The 21225-nt window shown below is 41.4% G+C and overlaps 1 protein-coding gene across 3 annotated transcripts in view; it reads right to left on the reverse strand.

The window, feature by feature from the left end:
- The window catches only part of nexmifb (neurite extension and migration factor b), a 114333-nt gene continuing 93108 nt past the window's right edge, over positions 1 to 21225 (reverse strand). For 2 of the 3 annotated variants that reach the window (XM_036127703.1, XM_012855280.3), the window contains exon 3: positions 1 to 9563. In XM_036127703.1, the coding sequence (XP_035983596.1) occupies positions 5371 to 9563 (4193 nt within the window). In that variant the 3' untranslated portion in view covers positions 1 to 5370. The remainder of the gene's footprint in view (positions 9564 to 21225) is intronic. The other variant, XM_021312206.2, reaches the window with a different exon arrangement.

A 21225-nucleotide genomic window follows, 5' to 3' on the forward strand; every position in this document is an offset into this window, starting at 1 on the left:
AGAAAGCAGCATTCAAAATCTTATTTTAATTTGTATATTTACTCCATAAACATTATTACAAAACTCAGCAAGTTACCAATATTACATTATCACCATACAGGCTTGATCACAAATATTTAAAACCTTTGCAACAGTTACAACAAAACAAAAAAAACAAAATAATACTCAAATAATTTACATGAAAATCTATAAAACAGCAAATTGTTCACAAATTATATTTTTTCCCCAAGTTTTCATGTTTTTTTTTCTTTGCTTATTTGTGTTTTGCACAGTAACACAACACTCTCACAACAAGATCATGATCTTATTACAAAACTCCCAACAAAATGTAAATATTTCTAGTTTTTCTGTTGATACTTTCATATTTTGGTTTTTAAAACCAGAAACGTGTCGTCGTATATCCTTTCCACTGCCCACAGAGGCGCATAAAAGGTTACTCACACACACAAATACTTCACAGCACTTTCTAAGAAAAATATACACTTACAAAATATGTTACAAATTGGCACACAAAAAATATACAAGATTTTGTAGTGTCAAGAGTTCATTAAGATTCCTTCTGGTAACAACTCTAGACAGTATATATAAAGCTCGGTAATCTTTTAATGAAAAGAGCAAAAGTAATTCCAATCAGTGTCAAAGAATCATGAAGTGAATACATCAAACATAACATAACATCGTAATATACATTCATAAACAGGGTTAGGTACCTAATCTGTTTTGCATTTCTTTTTAATTCTTTTTTTTGTTGTTTTTTTGATAATGCTGGGAAAAAAAAGTCAAACCCAAACATTAAAGAAAGGAATTTTTCAGCTTTCTTAGCACCATTAACATGAGGCAGCTCAACAGTGGCACATTTTAGAAACAATTAAAAAAATAAAGAACAGAAGTAAATTTTCTAAATAAAATTTAGATGAACTCAGAGAAGTACATTCAATTTGACAATAGGCAGAAATGAGAGAAGGCAGACTAAATGGGCCTTCGGCCCATATGAAGCTTCCCATCAGCAGCTTGTCTTGGTCCTAACCCTGATACACTATAGAAAATAAACAAAGCATCATGACAGAGAAAAGAGGAAAAAAAGAGACACAAAAAGATTGATTATGATCCTTGCCATATGCAAGCAATCAATTTCTATAACCTGTGTGTCAGAGTTGCCATATTCAATGTGACAAAGCCTGTTTTCAAATCAATCAATCAGTTTGCCCGTACCTTTCCATGCAGTCTCATCTAATTACTGCTGTGTTCAAAATTATAATATTGTTCAAAACAGAAAAAATATAGGCCTTGCTTCAGTAGATATGTGTAAAAGATACTCTACAACAGTTTGATTGGCTTTGCACTAGTCCTGAATGCAATTTATTTGAGTAACCTGTAAAGATTTTATCGCTTATTAAATATGATTGTTAGGTCTATTATAAGGTTGCTTTATAAACTTTAGCTTGGTGCTCTGAGGTAGTAAATGAGCCCAAAGTCGATGACAATGAGGAGTGGATAAATGGCAGACATTTTGACTTAAACATGTAGAAAACACATAGATGTGTTACGAAGGGCAGCCTTTCGCTTCTTCATCGGTTTCTGCATCAGTTGAAGCAGATTGTGTGCATAACCAGAACTTCATCTTCAACGAATGCGGCCTTTCGTAACACACTTGTGTTTCCGCCGCTCAATAAAGTCAAAATGTTGGCTGAGAAATAGGTGAATTAAGTTGTTTCTTCCCATTGATGGTCATACATTACTAGTCAGTACGTAGGCATGGGCCGGTTCCCAATATCAAGGTAGACCAAGGGTTTTAAAATGTTTCAGTGCCAAGAACTACTTAATAATTTCTGTCATACTAATACTACAATTTAAAGTCTTGTTAATACGATGATACAGAAAGTGCCAGTGTAATAGGAGTGTTCTTTAGCTGGAGTAATGCAGCGCTGCGCTGCCCCTTCTCCACCTGTTGCTGCACATTGGCTGTCAGCTGGCTGAAAGGCTGCAACACCATTTCCCAGTCCTACAAAAAGACAAATTTGGCAGTTTGGAAACGATTCTTGTGCAAAACGAAGATAGTGTAAAACTAGAGGAGTGTCACCGGCCACCCTTATTATTTGAATAGTTGAGGGTTTTTAAAAAGAGGGTCTGTCAAGTCGCTATCTGTAATAGAGACCTTACCTGTATTAGACAGATTTCCTATCACAGTTAGTAAGAAAATGTTAAGAAATCCTCAGACAGGCCAAAAGTTAGTCAGGGGACTCTTCATTTAGCAATTTATAACAATTCAAAGTGAAAACATGTCTATCTGTAGGACACAATGCAAGATAAGCCACAAATACAACTAAAGCTTAAGTTTGTTTTGCGGAGGCTGCTGGGTCAGTATGTCTGAGCAGCTGAGAACATTTTCTAAATACCCAGAAAAGCACAGAATGGTACGATCTGCAATCCCGTTGCACAAATGACAACTTGTTTGCAAGACCCAAAAACTGACTCCACTCTTAGTAGACCTAGAACAGAGTGGCAGCTGATCAAGGCTGACTGACAAAGTTAGCTGACGCAACGATTGTAACTGTGGCATAGCAGCACAGACGTTCAAGAGAGAAAACAGAGACTAACCCAGCAATGGCTTGTTGCTAAAGAGTAGACCTTTAATATTTACTAATAAAGTTCTTTAATAATACAGTCACTCTGCCCTGTTCTCCGTTTGCGCTCCTCATGCTTGTTGTTCCTTTTATTAAAATCCAGTGTTTGCTACTCTGTCTGCACTTGGATCCATCACAAAAGCTACACACAATGACAGTTGCATCTTAACTTGTTTGTATTGCAGGAAAAGCAATACAAAGTCAGATAAAAAAAAATACAAATACAGTTCTTTATCCCATTCTGAGTAATTTTAGGTTTTTAAATCCCGCTAAGACTGGGGGTTCGTCCCACTAGCTAGAAGCCCATCTTTGCTCTGAGGATTTTTTTTATGTTACAAACTCCCTGTGATGCGACATCTTTCTGATACAGGTAACTATTGCTGATAAAAACTCTACACATTAGCTAATAAAAATCTAATTGTCCCTTTAACGTAACCCTGTTTAAAACCTTGAGTTGGCAAGGTGCGCTCAGCCTCTATGCAAAGCAGCAGGCTCCAGGCTAGCTGCATGAGCAGACAACCTGACTAATTGACCAACTAATATTGTTATACCTTTGTTACTCTATAAGGAGTAAAACTATGAAATAGTTTAACATTGTACTAATAAGCATGTGGAAACTACAGCTAACTGTTGCTCGTATTTATATTATTCCTTTGGGTGTCAAAATGACAATAGACAATGTCAGACTAGATAACATTGTTATTATTGTAATATTAAATATGTTATTTTAGCAGCAATAGTTATAATTGTTTTGTTTTGTTTAAATGAATTAAAAAGAAATAATGGTTTACTTTTTTCTTTCGAGTGTTTGTGTAAATTCTGTGATACAGTAAAAATGCATCACCAAGATTATTATTCTGTGAGAATCTCATACCGGCCCATGTCTACTGGTCACAATATTATTTTTTTTTCATAGACTGAAATTACAGGTAAACCATGTGAAAACAAAATTAAGATTGTAAATAAAACAAGAAAAGAAGCAAAAGTTTGACACGATAAAATGAATCAAAATGATATGCGACACCAGAAGTGCAACTTATAAAGTAAGGCAATGTTAATTAAAAAAAAACTGCATGGGAATGTTAAGAAGAGTTTCTGTTTAAATTACCTTCCCTAGTAAGACAGAAATAAAAGTTTCTATGAGGAGCGAATGCAAAGTCATGCTTTCCTTCATTTACAAGACCACTGATTCCATTTGTACTGAAAACTGCTTTCCCGTTCACAAAAAAAAAAAAAAAAACGAACTGCAAAAATGTCCATTCATGGCTGATGCATGCATCAGAATCTCTACGAGTGATAATCTGACTTAAATTTCCAGTACAAACAGCTATTCAGTAAGGCGCAGCCCCAAATACCCTCAGACATTTACACTACATGCCTCTTGGTCCAGAGAAAGATAATTTGAACCTGTCTTTTCACCCAGTCCTTCCTCTACTGTGGCCTTCATAGCGGAGCTCCCCCTTTGCCTCTCTTTTGTTGCTTCTCCATGCCAGGCGATGTTGAGGTAAATTGAATTTGGCAAAGAAAGTTGCGTGCGGGTGGGGTGGGGTGGGGGTGTTGGGGTGGGGGTGGGTGGGGAGTGAGACGAGGAGAATTCAGAGTCTTTCTGATTTGGTTTCGTGAGTGGCCGTGTACCACTGCCAGCTGTTGGTGCCTTTCATCGGAGAAGAGAGAAAAAGTCTCAAATAAAGAATTCCTGTAGTTGCAAGTCTCTGTAAGGAGTCTCCAACCCGAGCAGCTAATATTCCAATGGATAGAAAAGAGGAACAGCCAATATTCACACATATATAAGAGGTCATTTACACAGCATTGTTACTTTTGGCACATCGATTTTAAGATTATAATCATCTTTTTTTGCAAATATTGCATGTCCCTGTACAACAACATTGACAAAAATACTCTGAGGGTGGAGCTTTTATGAATTTGCAAGGTGTAAAAATGTAAATTTAGATAACCAGTTCTTCTCAACTCCAGAAGTAAACGAAACACTCAAAAAAAAAAAAAGGAAATGGGGAGTCATTCCGACTTTGAGGAGGAAAAGAAAAAAAAAAGACAATGTCTGATATGTCATCGATACAAAATGGTCCCATCTTTTGCGTTTAAGATGTCTCGCTCTTAAAAAGGGCTCATAAATGGTAGGTTCCTCTCTTGAAATGAGCCAGGCAGTGTATGAAGGACAGCAACAACAGGACATCCATATTCTGCATACAAAAACAGATGAGGAGGGGGTGGGGTGCGTAGATGTCACTCAATGCATTTGTGTATATAGCTACATCTTTAGGGGAAAAGCGAAATAAATCTATAATTCAGGAGGGATAGTTCTGCTTAGAAAATACAAAAACAAAGTTCCTCAAAAAGGCGACAGAACTGTTTTCAAGGCTTATTCTCTTTTTTTTTCAGACAAAAGTAAAACAAAAACAACTACAAAGAAGAACAAACAAAGCAAGAAACAACGAAAGCAAGAAAAAAATGCAGCCATGGTTGGTTCAAATCTCAATCAAGCTTGACACAATCACTCAATAGGTAGTTTGCAAAGTACAAGAAGTTTTTTCATGCAGATATTCATTTCCTCTTCGAGGGGATGGGGATGGGGGGGGTTAAAAGGAAGTGGGAGTAGTCAGGGGAAACAAAGTACTCATGCAGCTCTGGCATAGCATCAGTGTAGGTATATTTGGGTGGGAGGGCTGAGCAGGTAGTGGGGGTAGGAGTGAGAAGGAGGGGATCAACAGCAGCTGATAACAAAATATTACCTCAGTTTTTCAAAAGAAGTCATCAGTGCTATGTCCTTATTCTGGTCTCTCTCAGCTCGCTTCCCTTTCAGTGTCTCAATCCGAGGGAACTTTGCACTGGTCTTGTGGCGGTAGAGCTTTTTGTGCGCTGGCCCGGGGTTAATAAAGCTGGGTTTGTCGAACATGTTGCAGCCCAGCGCGAGCTGAGGGAACAGAGGGTGGGACGGGTTGAATTTGGCCTGGTTCTTTCCTCCCTTTCCACCCGCCTTCCTGCCTCTGCCGGCCCCTGTTATTACGGCTCCCTTCTTCTTCAGGTCAGCCTCCGTTCCAGCTAAAATCTTGAGTGTCTTTAGGTTGAGGCTGTTGGCCTCAGAGGGCATGCAGGCCTCGGACATGGGATTCCACAAGGGCTCGATGGAGGCCATCATGAACCGCTGGACCTCGGCCATGCCAGAGACAATGTTGGACAGAATATTGGAGGGTTCCTCAAATTCTCTCTGGTCGTCCCCTACCAGGCTGTTACTCTCTGACCAGCCGGTGCCGGGCCAGTCCCCGGTGCTGTTGCTGTCGCTTAGGCCTGCGCCACCTGCCGGAGTCTTTGCCGCCTTGCCCTCTAACATGGCCTTTATCTTTTTGGTCGACCGAGAGTTCTGTTTGGGAGTCTTGACCTTTTCTGACTTGGGAGCTCTGGGAGCCCGGCCCTTCTTTGGGCTTTGCCCCGTGGCCGTCTGCTTACAGCTGCCTTTCCTCTTAGACTTTATGTTTTTTGCACCAGTCTGTTCGTCGAACTCTCCCAGCTCCTTTTTCTCCAAGCCTCCGACATCCTGACTGTTGAAGTTGTGCAGGGGAAACTGGCCGTCCTCCACCGTGTACGCATTTGCTGTGTGCTCCTGTTGCTGTATAGCTTCACAGTTCCACTTCACCTCCCTACTGCAGTCTATAGTCATATCGTTAACGTCCTGGTACTCGCCAACATTCCCTGCCAATTTCATTTCACGCCCCACCACCTGGGGGGACAGGTTGGGGGTCTCAGGAGGGGAAAGCTCTGACAGTGATGAGTGTCTGAACTTGTCAGGAGTGAAGTTGGAGATATCCAGCAGGTCTGAGGACTCCCTGAGTGGGGTAAGGGCATCCACACTTTGCTGAATCACCACTTTGGGGCTGCAATGAGCTAAGAAGCTGTCTCGGCCCTCCTCCTCTCCCTCTCGTTCACAAGACTTGAGGCTGAGAGAGCTGTAATTGCTGGAGGAGGCTGACAGGGAGCCCACTGAGTCATAGCTGATGAGCCTACCATTGTCTGTGCACAGGGACCCTCTTTGGTATTGCACCTGGCCCTCCACGCAGGCAGACTGACATGCTTGCAGATCTGCCCCAGGCTGAAGCCCCGCCTCAGTCAGGTAGCTCTTCTCATAAAGCAGCCTGTCCGCCTCAGGGCTCAGCTGGCTGTAGTTAGATACTGGCAAGCTGTCATTCAGGGGCACAGCAGCAGCAGCTGGGAAGTTGTTGGGTAAGATGGGAGTCTCAGGGGTCTCAGGCCCAAAGCTCTGGCTGTGATTTGTACAGAGCTGCGGGTGCCACATCTGGGGGAAGCTGGGGCAGTTCTGAGGAGACTGCTGGAGCTCCGACTCAGAGGGGGGCGAGAGCACGCAGCTCTGGGCAAGCTGCAGAGAGGAAAACTGTTTCTCCTCCAGGGACAGCCCCAGAGGATACTGCTGCCTGGAGGTCTGCTGGGGGAAATAAGAGATAGCTGCTCCACCAGAAGAATCTGTTGCATCTAACAGGGTCTGCAGGTAGCCCCCAGGGATGACGGGGACACTTGTCTCCACCTCCTCTGAGGAAGGTGCTTTGTCAGGAGAGCAGGTGGAGGAGACAAAGGGAAATTTCTCCTCGGATGCATGAGCATTGGTGGCATTGTCAGAGAAATGGGGTTTGATTGTAGTTGAACTAACGGCTGCCTGTTCTAACCCAGCAGCAGGCTCCTCAATCTGTGCCGCACTGACACAGGCATCCGTTTCATTTGTCACACTCCTCCCCTCCTCTCCCTCTGCCTTTTTCATTTTCGTGCTCCTCAGCCTGGCTTCACTTTTGAATTTCCTTATCCTGACTTTTCCTCCCAGTCTCCGCGCCTCCCTCTCCTCCCTCTCCTGAGAGCGGCTCTTGGTTGTGATTGTGTGCGTTATGGAGCTTGAGTCTAATGTGACAGGGAGGCCTGCGGCTGCTATTATTCCTCCTGCCGTGGGGGCGGGGTCCTCTTTAGTGACACCTGCATGGCTCTGATCAGAGAGAGGCGAACCCTGTGTTGTTGCTGATTGCTCCACAGTTTGAATCCTGTGAACCTTAAGCCTGTTTGCAATCTTGTATTTCCTTTTGGGGTGACTGGAACTGAAAGGCCGATGGTGGCGTCCGTTTAGATGAATACCCCGTTGCTGTTTATCTTTGGCAGCCAGCTTAAGCTGTTCCTGTCTCTGTCTTTGCTTCTCCTGCCAGAAATCCTTCAGAGGAGCCAGTGTTTCATATTTGCTTACTGTGTCAGCATTTAGACTCACTGTTCCATCCACAGGGTCCAGCTTGCCCAGTTTCACCGACATGAGTCTCTCTCCTTTGAACCTGTTGATGATGATGTACTTGATGACCACAGGCGGCTCTTTTCGGCAGGATTTTCTGCGTTTTTTCGGGCACCAGTCCACATCCTCCTCTTCTTTCTGACCTATGGGACCTTTCTCCTTTTTCTCGGCATTCTTTTCACTCTCAAGCGAGTCGACGTCGTACAAGTAATCTTCGCTGTATCGCACCTTTCTCTTGGAGCGCAGGCCGTAGTTGAGAGGGTTCGAGGGGCTTAGAAATCTCTTTGAGTGACCCTTTTTAAACTTGCCCTCCTGCAGGGTGTCTGAGGAGGAGCCGGTGCAGGAGCTATCATCGCTGAACTCTCCAGACTCCTCGGTGGAATTGAAGTCTATTAGGTAGCTGACTTTGGAGGCGGACATTGGGGAGCCTTGGGAGCCGTCGAGCGGGCTCCTACCACTGCTGTCTCCGCCTCTTCCTTCCTGTGCCGCCTCCAGTATGAGCTCATCAGTTTTGGACTGGATCTCCTCAGTGCTCCTCTTCAGTATTGGCGCTCCTTCCTCTTTCTTGGCACAATTGGCCAGCACACTGGGGAAGAAGTTGAACTGCGTCTCCTCCTGGAGCACGTTTGTTTTTTCCCTCATGTTGTCCTGGAAAGATTCATAGCGAATCTTAAGTGAGCAGACATCACTGCTTAGCGTTGAATCATCGTCTTCATCGTCGAATAGATTGTCGACATCCTCCTCGGAGAAGAGGTTGACGGATAGTTCGTTCTTGGAGCAAAGATCCAGCAGCTCCATCTTACTCTCGCTGATGAAGGACTCAAAGTAGCCCCAGTCCTGACCAGCATTAGCCAGCAGGACCTCTTCTCCGCTAACCTTATCCAGCAGCAGCCCCTCATACAGGTTTTTAGCTGTGGCATCATCTTCTGGGTCATCACAGTCCACAGCGGTTTTATTTTCCTCTGTTCTCTTGGCCTCAACCGGGGCTTTGGGAAGAGGGAAGCTAAGTAGCTGGTCAGAGAGGAGCTGTTCCCCAAAGTGGCTCGCTGGCTCTCCTGCATGGCTCAGGCACTGAATGCTGATGTTGTTGATGTCAGAGAAGTCCTCCCGGCTCACATCCCCTATCCGTACGCTAAGCCCAGGGTCCACGTCGGGGTTGGTGTTGGGGTTAGTTGTGGGGTTCTGGACGGAGCTGCGGTCCGTAGCATCCCGGGTTTCGATTAGACAACCGAGGCAGGTTCGGTCCGGCTGGAGAAGACACTCTTCTGCCAGTGCAGACACAGTGCCGGGCTCCATCATCGTACCAGACAGTGGGAGGGTGATGGCCAGTGGAGGGGACGTTTTCTGTGGCTCTCCTGTTAGGGGCCAGGAGCCTACAGTTGGGTGGGGGAGGGATGCGGGAGCACGTTGGAGGTGGGGGCCTATGGGTTGAGCATCACTGGACGAAGGGCAAGGTGCCACTGCTTGAGTCACAGAGAGGTCACCACCGAGGGCCAGTGGGAGGGGTGGTGAAGCAGGAGTGGTCCTCTGGTGGGTTGAGAAGACCTGCTGTGGTGTCTCTGCAGCAGGAGGACGTGAAGTGGCAGGAGGGAGCGTAGCATCGACGAGTCTGCACAGACTCAGATCACCCCTCCGCTCACATACCCCTGCAGGGAGAAAGTTAAAAAGGATTTCAGTGCTTTGAACTGTAACTCTGAACAGTGTTTTTGTGTGGTAGTCAAATTCTTCCCGGCTGCTCAAATGTAATTAGTGTCAATTAACCCCCCGGAGCTCTAAATATCAGTATGTGATGTCATTCTTAAACATTACTAATTAACTTTTTGTACCAGATTCAATAAGGGGTATTAACAATGTCAAGTTGGACATCTTTGTATGTTGACTGTAAAAAAAAAAGAAAAAAAAAAAAAAAAAAAAAAAAGACTATAGGCCAGATATCAATAGAGTTACCTGTTTCGTGAAATATTAACAAGAATTGCAGAACTGAAAGTGACAAAGAAACGCAAGTGGTTTAAGTGAAAGCAAACATTATGTACTTACAATAGGCAATTCAGTGTATTTCTACGTGTTTTAAACAAGATGTTTTCATTAGCAATAATGAGCAGAAAAGGCATGTCATTGTGTGTTTTCACCACAGTGATAAATTGATAAAACTGTGCAAAAGACCTGAGCCACACATTATTTCTAGCATTAAGCATTGCAATAATAAAATGTACTAAATTGGTGTTTTTTTTTTCCTTTTTTAGATGTGTTATCCAGCTGCAGTTTGCATGACTTAAGTAAACTGTGACAGACATGACATGTAGTGCTGTAGAAGAGTATTTGCCCACTACAGACTTCTTGCTTATTTTGCTTTTCTTGACAAACCTTAAAAGTTTCCAATTTTTTTTTTTTTTGACAAAGATAATCTGAGTAATTACAAAAGAAAGAAACTCAAATACTGATTTGAAATCCTAATTGCTGCCTTTTCTTACCTTAGGCGGAAACAACTCCCACCAAGAGTTAGTGATAAACGGCACATAATCTAGTGCATCATTAAGGAGGAACTCTGGCCCACTGTTGTTTTCAGACTTGTTTTATTTAAACCACATTGAAACCTTTCTTGCATTAATATACTTTTTAAAATTATGTCACAGATTTCTAGTGAGACTCAAATCCATACTTCAACTCGACCACTCCAAAACCTTCAATTCTGTTTCTTTTGCGGCTTGCAGTGCTTTGGATGTTGTTCTGGGTCAGAGACGGTTCTAGACAGGGGCCAACAGGGGCCTGTGCCCCTGTAGAACTGGTCCTGGCCCCTGTTATGGCCCGTGTGCTAAAAACATGATATTAAATTTCTTAGGATGATAAATGCTGACAAAGATACCGCGACTGACTGGTCATTTGGATCAGTTGTATTTTTTTCGTTTATGTTTTTACCCAATAATAAAATAACAAAATAATTAAAAAATAAATATGAAAAAATAACAATAATTAAAAATTAAGCTGTTTCACGTTCAGCTCCCGCTGTATTGAGAAAAGATCCGGGGTCTGCAACCTGCAGTTCCAGAGCCACAATTGGCTCTTTGGCTTACTTAATATATTAAACGATGAAATGTTGACCTGCTAAGTTTGGTCTAGAACCCCCACTGTTCTGGGTACTTTTGTGACCTCCTGGTTGAATCATAAAGGCTCTCTTGAATTCATTTTGGTAGGCTGGCTATGCCTGAGAAGGATCCGCCGCTGTTTAATGTTTTCTCTTCTTGATAGTGAGGATGTCTTTCTTTTCGAGATCATTTGCCCTACTTGATGCTGTTGGACAGTTTCTATTTAAGTGATTACTATGGGTCTGAGGGTAATCAGACCTGTGTGTGTGTCCATTAAAATATGAACTCCGCTTTTCCAAAAATGTGTATTGTCGTAATTTTAAAAACAGGTACAAATTCTTCCTCACATAAAGCCACATTGTTCTTTGTATTTTCCTATCTTAACTTTGTCTAACATTAACATTTGTCTGACTAAAAGGAAAAAGAAGATTCTTCTAAGGGGTCAAATATTTTTTTTCACAGCACTGTAAACAATTTGCATACATTAATAAAAAAGATACATACAGCACCACTGACTAATAATGATGGTAAAGATGGATTCACAGCATCCAATCTTGTATTCATCTGAACTGAATTAAAAGAAACTTATGTTCCAAGCTGAAAACGATTTATTATTATATCAAAATCCTGTTCTGAATACTTTAATTATTTATGTAAAAAACATAAAACATTCAGAGAACGTTTAAATTACTTATGGCATCAGGACAGCTTTAGACTGCGAGGGAAAACAGCATCATATGGACTTGCAAAATCAGGAGTGATCACAGATTCTCACACAATTTGAGTTTTGAAACTAAGGATCAATCGAAAATCATAAGGTCAACTATAATTCAGCGGCATCAATGTTTTTAATCAACAAATACTTTTCCCCGGGTACTTGTATGTCAGCGAGCGTCATTAGCTGTTTGAGGAAAACATGAGACCCAAACTTGACTGGTTAAAGCTACTTGCAGACTTAATTCAGACTTGAAACAACCTACCAGATCACCTTTACCTTTTCCCCTTTTGGTCACACTTAGATATTTTTAGACAATTTTAATGTCTAAATGAATTATATCCAAACAACTAATTTCATTAATCTAATTCTAATGCTTTTTATATGGAAATAATATTGTCTCCATTGTAAATAAAGGGTTCAATAGAGACACCGTCTTTTCATTTGAAGTTCACTTACGACTGACCTGAAGGCCTTTTTTATTCATTTCAGCTGTCTCATCATTTTTAATATTCATAACAGGCTGCATATGGGCTTTTTTTTTATTTCAAATACATAAATAATAAGAGCTTCATTGCATTTATTGGTGGAAATAAAAATGCTGTGCTTTAATGTATACATCTTTGTTCTCATTTTATTATTTCAATAAACAACTACTTTTCAAGTTTTAATGCAGAGCACAAAGAAAATGAGTGGGACTTTTTTTTTTTTTTTTTAAACTACCAAACACCAACAGCACCACCTTTATTTTATTTTGTCTCTTTACCAAGGAGATCAGATTCACTTGAGTTCAGTTCAACAACAAACAATGACATTTCATTTCACGTCCCGCATTCATTACATGCAGATGCCTGGCTCCTCTTTAGGCGTGAGGCCAACTTAGCTGTTAAGCAGAAGCACAGTGAATAAAAAACACAGGTCCACAGCTAAAACACCACCAACATAGGTTACAACTACATAAAAAAAAAATTTGTTTTGGGAATTAACGTCAGGCATTTTATGACAAAAGCCAATCATTTGAGGACGTCCATTGGGTGTGCAACTATCAAAACCCAGGGAAGCAGGCTTGCACCAGAAGGCCGATAGCTTTGTTTGCTCTGCATAATTAGATGACAGCAGCGGAGGCAGGTATGTACACATGGGACACGACAGGCCCATATGTTGGAGACTGTATAACCAATATCATCTCCACCTGCCTCCCTCGCCACCATCCCAAGCTGCTGCCTCGCACATACTCTTTAAAACAGTGCCAGGAAGAAATTCTGAAATTGAAAAACACAGCACAGCAATTAATGTGCTCACAGAGGTTAACTAGCAACAACCCCCATTTTAGAATTAGATACGCCTAATCACTATCGAGGTAGTGATAAATGCTTGAGGCAAAGGCTGCTTAGCGAACAGCATTCAGCACGGCTGTATTGGCGATGAGTAAATCTTTGAATATGGATAGGATTTGAGAGTGATTTAATGAGGTAATGAAATTTCTGAGAGCTGGTCTCTGTGGGTCTGCGGCCCGCAGACAGGCTGATGCAACACGAAACGGCTGCTATGAGCTTACGACTGCTCTGCTGTCATCCTTAAAGAAGGAAAACCTCAAGAGGAAGATGCATCATCCCTTTTTCGTCTCGGTGTAAGAAAAGTGTTACAGCAGCAACTTCTCAGAGGTGGCAGAAGCATCGAAGCGAGGCGTTTGTCATCAGCTCCTTTCCATCTGTGAGCCGGGATGACCTCAGAGCAAAAAGCCTGGGACTGACACATGCTCTCATTGGAGAGCCGGGACAGACATCATTTCCTACATTTACCACCACAGAGGAGCACGTGAAATACTGCTGGGTTGTTTTTTTCTAAACCTAATGCTGGATTCATGCTGTTGGGATGGAGGCTGGGCATTTTTAACGAAACCCTCGAGCCGCCATTTTGAACCATAGTATGACCTGCTCAGGCTCCACTGATGGGATGGCAAAATGATGCTGCATAATATTGATGTCAGTAGGTTGTGATCATGGCTTTAGTTCGCACTGGAAGACAGATAGCAATTATAGTTATCAACCACCTAGTGCTAGCTGTATTATACATTCACACTTTGACAAAACAATCGGTTATAAAGTCCCGACCGGCTAAGAATCTCCATAGTGCTGAGAAAATATATATATGCCCCCTTTTAGACATCTTCTCTATTTGCCTTTTTCGTTGCCGTTAAATGTCTCAGATTGTCACAATTTTTTTTTTATCTAACCAATCGCAATACTGTATTGCAATACCGTACTTTAACTGTAATATGCAATTACCTTCCACTCTACTTTAATTTAAATAGCTTCTCTCCAAACTTTATTTATACATTTTATAGTAATAGCCACCTGTATAACATGCTCACAATTCTGCCTATAGTAATAGCCATATATATTCATAGTACATGTAAACTCTGTTATAATAATCATCTGTATATTATGCTATTGTACATATCTGTAAAACTCTACTCATAGTAATATCCACCTGTATATTATATTTGGTACATATCCAGCTGTAAATTTAGTTCACAATACTAGTTATCTATATATTATACTCATAGGACAAATCTATCAGTAAAATTCTGTTTATAATAGTATCAATCTCTATATTTATTCAGTAATAACTGTCCTGTACATATGGAACCACTGTTTATCCTGCACTTGCTGCTGTTGCACTTCTGGTTAGACCTAAACTGCATTTTGTTGCCTTGTACCTGTACCTGTGTAATGACAATAAAGTTGAATCTAATTTAATCTAATCAGTAAATCCAAAATGAAGTTTTATCACTACTTAATTTGCTAAGCAAAAAGAGATATCCAAACCCACCTGGCCCTATGTGAGAAATTAATTGCGCCCCAAATGTAACAGCTGATTGTGTCATCTTTGGCGACAACGACACCCATCGAGGGTTGGTGATAGTAAGTTTTCCAGATTCTTTCTTCACAGGGCAGTGCAGCATGAGGACCAGGGTTGAAAAAAACACTTCTCTAGATCATTGTCCTTCTGAATAACCCAAACATGCTTTAGCAGATGGTCATGAACGTCAAGACTTTCTGGTAGAGCGCAATTACAGCAAGCTGTGCAGGTCCTGCAGCGTCAAAGCAGCTCCAGACCATCACACTATAGCCATGTGTGGCTTTCTGCATGATACTCTTTTTATGGAATGTTGTTAGTTTTATCTTAGTTGTAACAAGATGTACACCTTCCATAAAGTTACACTTTAGTCACATCAGTCCATATAATATTTCCCTATAATCATAGGGATCATCAAGATGTCTTTTTTACTGTACCTTCTCCACAATACCTTGTAAGGCTGCGTTTACCTGCTACAGACTGAAGACGTCTCTTGGAGAAGAGACTAAACACTTCAACAAAGAAGAACCCATCCAGGATATCTATTTTTTAAATGTTGGACAGGATTTTGTGTTCTATACGGTCTTTTCTTTCACTTTGAAACTGTCCCATAGAGGCCATTTTTGCCCAGAGCCTTTCTTGTTGACCACTAACTTCAACTGCGGCAGCTGAGTCCCTGCAGTGCTATGGATTTTGTTCTTGGTTCTTGTTACCTCCCACATGATTTGCGAAATGCAATTTTGGAGTAATTATGGTAGCTCACTCCTTGGATGGTTCACCGCTGTTCAGTATTTTTGGCTCTCAGTGTATTTAGAGTCCCAAAGCCTTAGAATGTGCTTTGTAAACCTTAGGTAAATACTTTGACTTTTGTGTAGCGTTTGCACTAATTGTGTAGCAGATGCATGTTTGTGCGATGTATGTGGCATCTCAGAGTTGTGTTGCTCAGGCAGCAGAATTATTTGACATATTCCAAAAAAAATTCATAGCAACCTGGTTTAGCTGCAGATTATGTTCTGTGTGCTACAGAGACGAATGAGTAGGACCATACCTGGGAGTCCTTTCAGCTGTTCCCTTGTTCAGGGTTCACCACAGCAAATCATTACAACTTGTACACAGACTTTGCAGAGTTTTTACGCCGGACACACTTCCTGGTGCAGCCGGGGCTTTAAAACACAGTTTTAATCTACTACACCACGATGGGACTGCATGGGACCATAATGCTGGAGTGTTATTTTAATAAACCTGTGTAAATTTCTTTAGTATTTGAATTCTATGGCAGATATGCAGTAATGTAATGGGTGTATAACCCAACCATTTTTAGGAAACAACTTGTGGGATCAATATTGGGGAAAAAACATAAAAATAAAATGTTGTTAGTTCTTTAAATTAGACGGTTAGGATAGACAGGTTTTTTTTTAACTACCAAAAGAAATATCAAAAGCGATTAACAATCTCTTCTATTAGAGCAAAGACACGGAAATCTGAAAACGTCATTTAAGAAAAGTCAAGAAAAAGTGAAACTATTAGCTTTTGTTATTACCTTGTGTTTGCACGAAACCTAAGCTGCCACCAAACGTTGGCAAAAGATTGTTGAAAATTGCTTTGAAACATTAAACTCATATTGAGAAATGTGTTTCCTCTGGTCTTGTAATGGATTAACAATGTACCCCATCCAAGGCGTGTGTGTGCATGCATAGATTCATGCAAGTGTGTGTGTGTGTGTGTGTGTGTGTGTGTGTGTGTGTGTCGGAGCGAGAGAGTGATAGAGTGTGAGTATTGGCTTGGGGGTATAGTGTTATCGAGAGGCCATCTGTCTCCAGCTGGACCATTAGCTCTTCAGCTGTTCAGAATGTGCCACAGATCAGTCAGTCAGACAGGTACACAAACACACACACAAACACACACACACACATTCACACACTGACGGTCTCTCAGCGATGACTGTGGCTGACAAATCGAGTTTGACATTAGAGGTCAAAGGGGGATCAGCAGCTTCATATTTGCTGATACGATACAGCATAATGTTACCACTGAATCTGAGCTGGCAAATGCACACAAGATAAGCATCCAAAATGCTCAACACTGCCAGGACTCAATATCCAGCTAGCAGGGTGAATTGCACATACACTGACAATAAAACAAGCTCTAACAGACTCAGATCATCCGGACACAGTTGCCGTTTTGTAATGGTTTTATCAGGGGGGGAAGCTCCTTCAGTAGAAATACTGGATGTGACACGGTTCATGCAATCTGGCAACGATGTGCACCACTAAGCATATGGAGGGACCCTGACTGCTGGCAGGTGGTGGCGATCTTCTGATCCCCGGTGCTGCCAAGCCCAGCCATGCTAGACAGCTCGACTGCCGCCAAAAGTGGGCTAGACCTGACCAGACAGGACCAGCTAGCACAACCTTAGCTCTCGGGATCACATCTCTCCCACTGGCCATAAAGCTCGGGACTCCTCCCAGCTGAGGTAAAGCCCGAGCTGCTCCGTGCCAACCGGCTCCACGAGCCAACAAGGCCATGCAGAGGGACCCGGTGACGGACACGAGGAGAAGGGTTGGGGGACCGCTGCCTCAGCCGTTTCTGTGGCAGAAGCCCAACATGCACAGATATTTCCATGGTATTTGTTCTCATTAAAAGAGCATATTTCATCTTACTTTAGAGCCAAATGTGTAAAACAAAAACACAGGAAGAGCCTTTTCTTTGTTTGCAAGTAACTTTAAAACACACTTTTCTGCAACAAAAAGAGACTTTTTTTGCAACGACACTTCAACATGAAGGCACTGCCACACACAGATGACGGCATGGCAACTGGAAAACGTTTATAGGTGACACAGAATAAAGGATGCAGTGAGCCCTTTTGCAATAAAGACCATCTGTGCAGGAAACATGGAGGATGGACTTCTCACCAGCAAAAAAAAATCAAAGACAAAAAAAAAACTTTCTCTTCACTGGATAGACCTTTAGCCCCAGGATTATGAAACAATTTGAATCTTGAATTTAAGGAAGAGAACAAGCCCAAACTTGAGGAAAGAGGACAACTCATCATGGAGTCCGGAGCCAAGTCACTATGTGAACACAAGTGTTGTTTATGATCATAAAGCTGATCAAGTAAGAAAATACTTCATTTTACCGTGGTTTTTACTTTTTAGGCGTCCTGTGTCAGCATCTACCAATGTCCACAGATCAGGGAAAATCAACAACCACTCTCTCCAAACAAAACCTTCTGCGTCTTTAGTCATGACAATTAGCTTCATTTCACATCTTCTTGAATATCTATCTGAGCTAAATGGAGGAGAAAGCATCTCACTGCAGCTCTATGTTGGCATTATAACTTCCTCTCCATCCACTGCATGTGTAGCATCAGCTTAAAGTGACTTTGTGGGGTCAAAGAGCATGGTGAGAAACAAAAAAACAAGAGTTTGAGTTGTGTGACAGACGGTGCCCTAAGGCTAATATTTGAAAGCCAAATTACTGTAATGCAGTTAAATCCTCACTGGGTTTGTGTGACACTCCCCAACCCTGGACACTGCATGGCTTGCTAATATGTTTCGAATTACAGGTTTTGTCACCGCTGTTTTGGATATTTGGTGAATCATAGCAAGATGAGACTCTACACAGAGTGCTTTCAAATCTCTGGGTTGGGAGCTATGGTTTTAGGTTTGTCAGAGATTTATCCTGACTTTCTCTTCCTCACTGGATAAATCCTCATGTCTTCCCTTCATGGACTCAAATTCCTGCTGGTAGACTTTGCTATCACCCCTTTTGTATTGGCAGGACATTGTGACAAAAATTCAGCATTCCAAACACCATCAGTCTTTGACAACTTATACATTTGACAACTTTATACATTTCCCTATTCCGGGTACTGGGATTAAGTATAACTAATTAAAAGCAAAAGTTTTAAAAATGCCAAAATATGTGTTTAAAGCCACGTAAATAGAAACGTAAAGAAGTGATTTTATTTGAAGACGATTGTAACAATATAGAGTACAATGCAAATAAAAACCAGTTGTGTGGCCTTTTCCTAATTTCTTCATTGATGCCATGCGTCAGCACTGCAAAAACTGACCTATAAATTAGTAAAATGTTCTTAAAATTGTGTGTTTTTCCTAGATTTGAGCAGGTAAAAAAGATTATCTGCCAATGGAATGAGTATTTTGACCCCTAAAATAAGATAATTAGATATCCTACACTTGAAATAAGATGACGGAGATGAGTTTTAAGTGCAAAAATCTTGTTCCATTGGCAGATAATCCTTTTTATCCCGCTCAAATCAAGGACAGATACAGTCAATTTAAGAAAATTTTACTTATTTTTAGTTCAGTTTTTCCAGTGAGTTTATTGTCTGTTTTCAGCCCACTATCTGTTTCCCTATAAACCTCCCTCCCTTTTTCCATCTTATACAGAAGGTTTACGATAACAAAATGCAGAGCTAGCCAGGAGGGGGATGGGGGGGGGGGGGGGGTTAGGGCTCACGGTTGCAACAGGGCTGGTCAGCCACAGAACCCTTCTTTGCGCCGTTTCCACTACATGTGACATTTTGTGAATGGTGGTGGAGAGAATGAGCCCAGCTAGTACAGAATGTCCATAATAAGTGGTGAGTAACAGCAGCATGATTCATGGCTGGCCTTTTTCAAAGAGGTGCCCTATTCCTGTTCAACGGGCCTGCTTTCAGCCTTCCCTCGTCTCTTTTGTTGAGCTCATACTCCAGATTTTTCTCCCCGTTTCTTTGCCCCTTTCTCTCTCTCTCTCTCTCTCGTCCTTTGGGTGCCCCTCGAGGAGCAGGGGAGTCGCTCAGGATAATCTGTGTGATTTTACCCACTGAGCCCGACCAGAGGTGAAACACTTAGATAAATCTCTTTTGATAATTTTGTGTGCTTGGTTACTCTGATGAGCTGTATACTAAAAGTGTCAGGTTTTTAAGTCAAACTGCTTGCTGGAGGGGGTGTTGGGTATAAACAAAAACAAGAAATATGTGAGCAGCATTTGGGCCAGTCACAAATATATAATAGAGCGCTGGTGAGAAGTTTCAATAATCTCAATATGGGTAAAAAATTTATGTTTACAACTTAAATTGTTCTGGAAGTTTTAGTTTACTGTGTCTTTTCTGTGAAGAACTCAGAGTCAAAGTTATGCATATGGCTTAAATAAATACAGCTGAAGCCAGACATTTACATGCACTGTATAAAAAAAACACATAACCTATTTTTCTCACAGTCTGACATCAAACCTAAACCTATCTTGGATCAGATTAGCTAGAGTTACCAACATTATTTCTATTTTCCAAAAGAAATGAGAGAAGATTTGTTTATCACTTCAAATTCAGAAATGTACATACATATCCTTAATATTTGGCAGAATTGCCCTTTATAACTGTATGACTTAGGTCAAGTGTTTTGGGTATCATTCCACAAGCTTCTCATAATAGTTGGGGGGGCATTTTGCCCATTCCTGCAGACAGAACTGGTGTAACTGGGGCTAGCGTAAAGGCTCACACAACCCTGGTTTACTTGCTGACACTCACACATCAGAGCTTTGTGATGTTTACTCCACAACATTCAACACCATTTGGAAGATCGATTTGTGCTCAAACTTTAACTCTTTGGCTGATGCCTTGAGATGTTGTTTGAATTTTTCCAAATAATCTTCGCTCCTCACTAGTCCCTCCTTTAGTTCAACACATGGTGATTTTTCCATTCTTGCACGTCACAGTTTGAACTGTATGTTTTGGTTTACAATTGTTCGCCTTTTTCCTTAAACACTTAAATTTTACTTTCACCAGGCCACATAAAATGTCTCCTACATCTAAGGACTTTGCTAACTGTAATCTGGCTTTCCATGTTGCTTTTGGATGGCTTCTTCCTCACTGATTGGCACTTCATCCCATATCAGCAAAGGACTTGTTTCACTTTGGAAAAGAACACACTCGCCTCTAGACAGCATTTTCACAAAGTATTGCGCTCTTTTTGCACTAAAACATGTTTCTCAATGGGACACAAAACCTGTCTCCTTCCTAAACAGTATGATTCTGATGGTATTTATACTTACATTTAATTGTTCGAACAAATTAACATTTGGCACCTTCAGGATTCTGGAAAATGTAGCCAAGGATAAGCCCGACAACTCTCTTTCAGATATCTTGACTGAGCTCTCTGGATGTTTCCATGATGTCACACAAGGATGCAACGTGCGTGAGGTGTGCCTTAAAATGCACCCAAAGATGTGATTCCAATTAACTAAGTTGTTTTGAAAATAATTCATCAGAAGCATCTGGGCTTCCTAAAAAGACATGGTACTCTTGGTGTTAGCAGACTTCTGAATTTGAAGAAAATATTACAAAAAGTCTCTGCATAAAAGCTCTCCCTTAATATTCTGGAATATAGCAAATACAAATAGTTTTCTTAATCTTTACTAACCTCAAGTGCTTTTTTTATACAGTGTATTTAAACATCTGATTTAAACTGTACATGTTGCACAACCGTATAAGTCCTAAATTAATATGATGTTGAAGTACATGATGAGAGCAAGTCAGTTTCACATTGGCCCTCTGATCTGACATGGGCTGGACCAACTAAGATGACTTTTACATTTTTATAGAAATACCAAAAGCGATCCAAAGTGGCGCCTTCCCTCTTTATAACA

Source organism: Fundulus heteroclitus, chromosome 23 (genome assembly GCF_011125445.2).
Source record: "Fundulus heteroclitus isolate FHET01 chromosome 23, MU-UCD_Fhet_4.1, whole genome shotgun sequence".
NCBI classification, from domain to species: Eukaryota; Metazoa; Chordata; class Actinopteri; order Cyprinodontiformes; family Fundulidae; genus Fundulus; species Fundulus heteroclitus.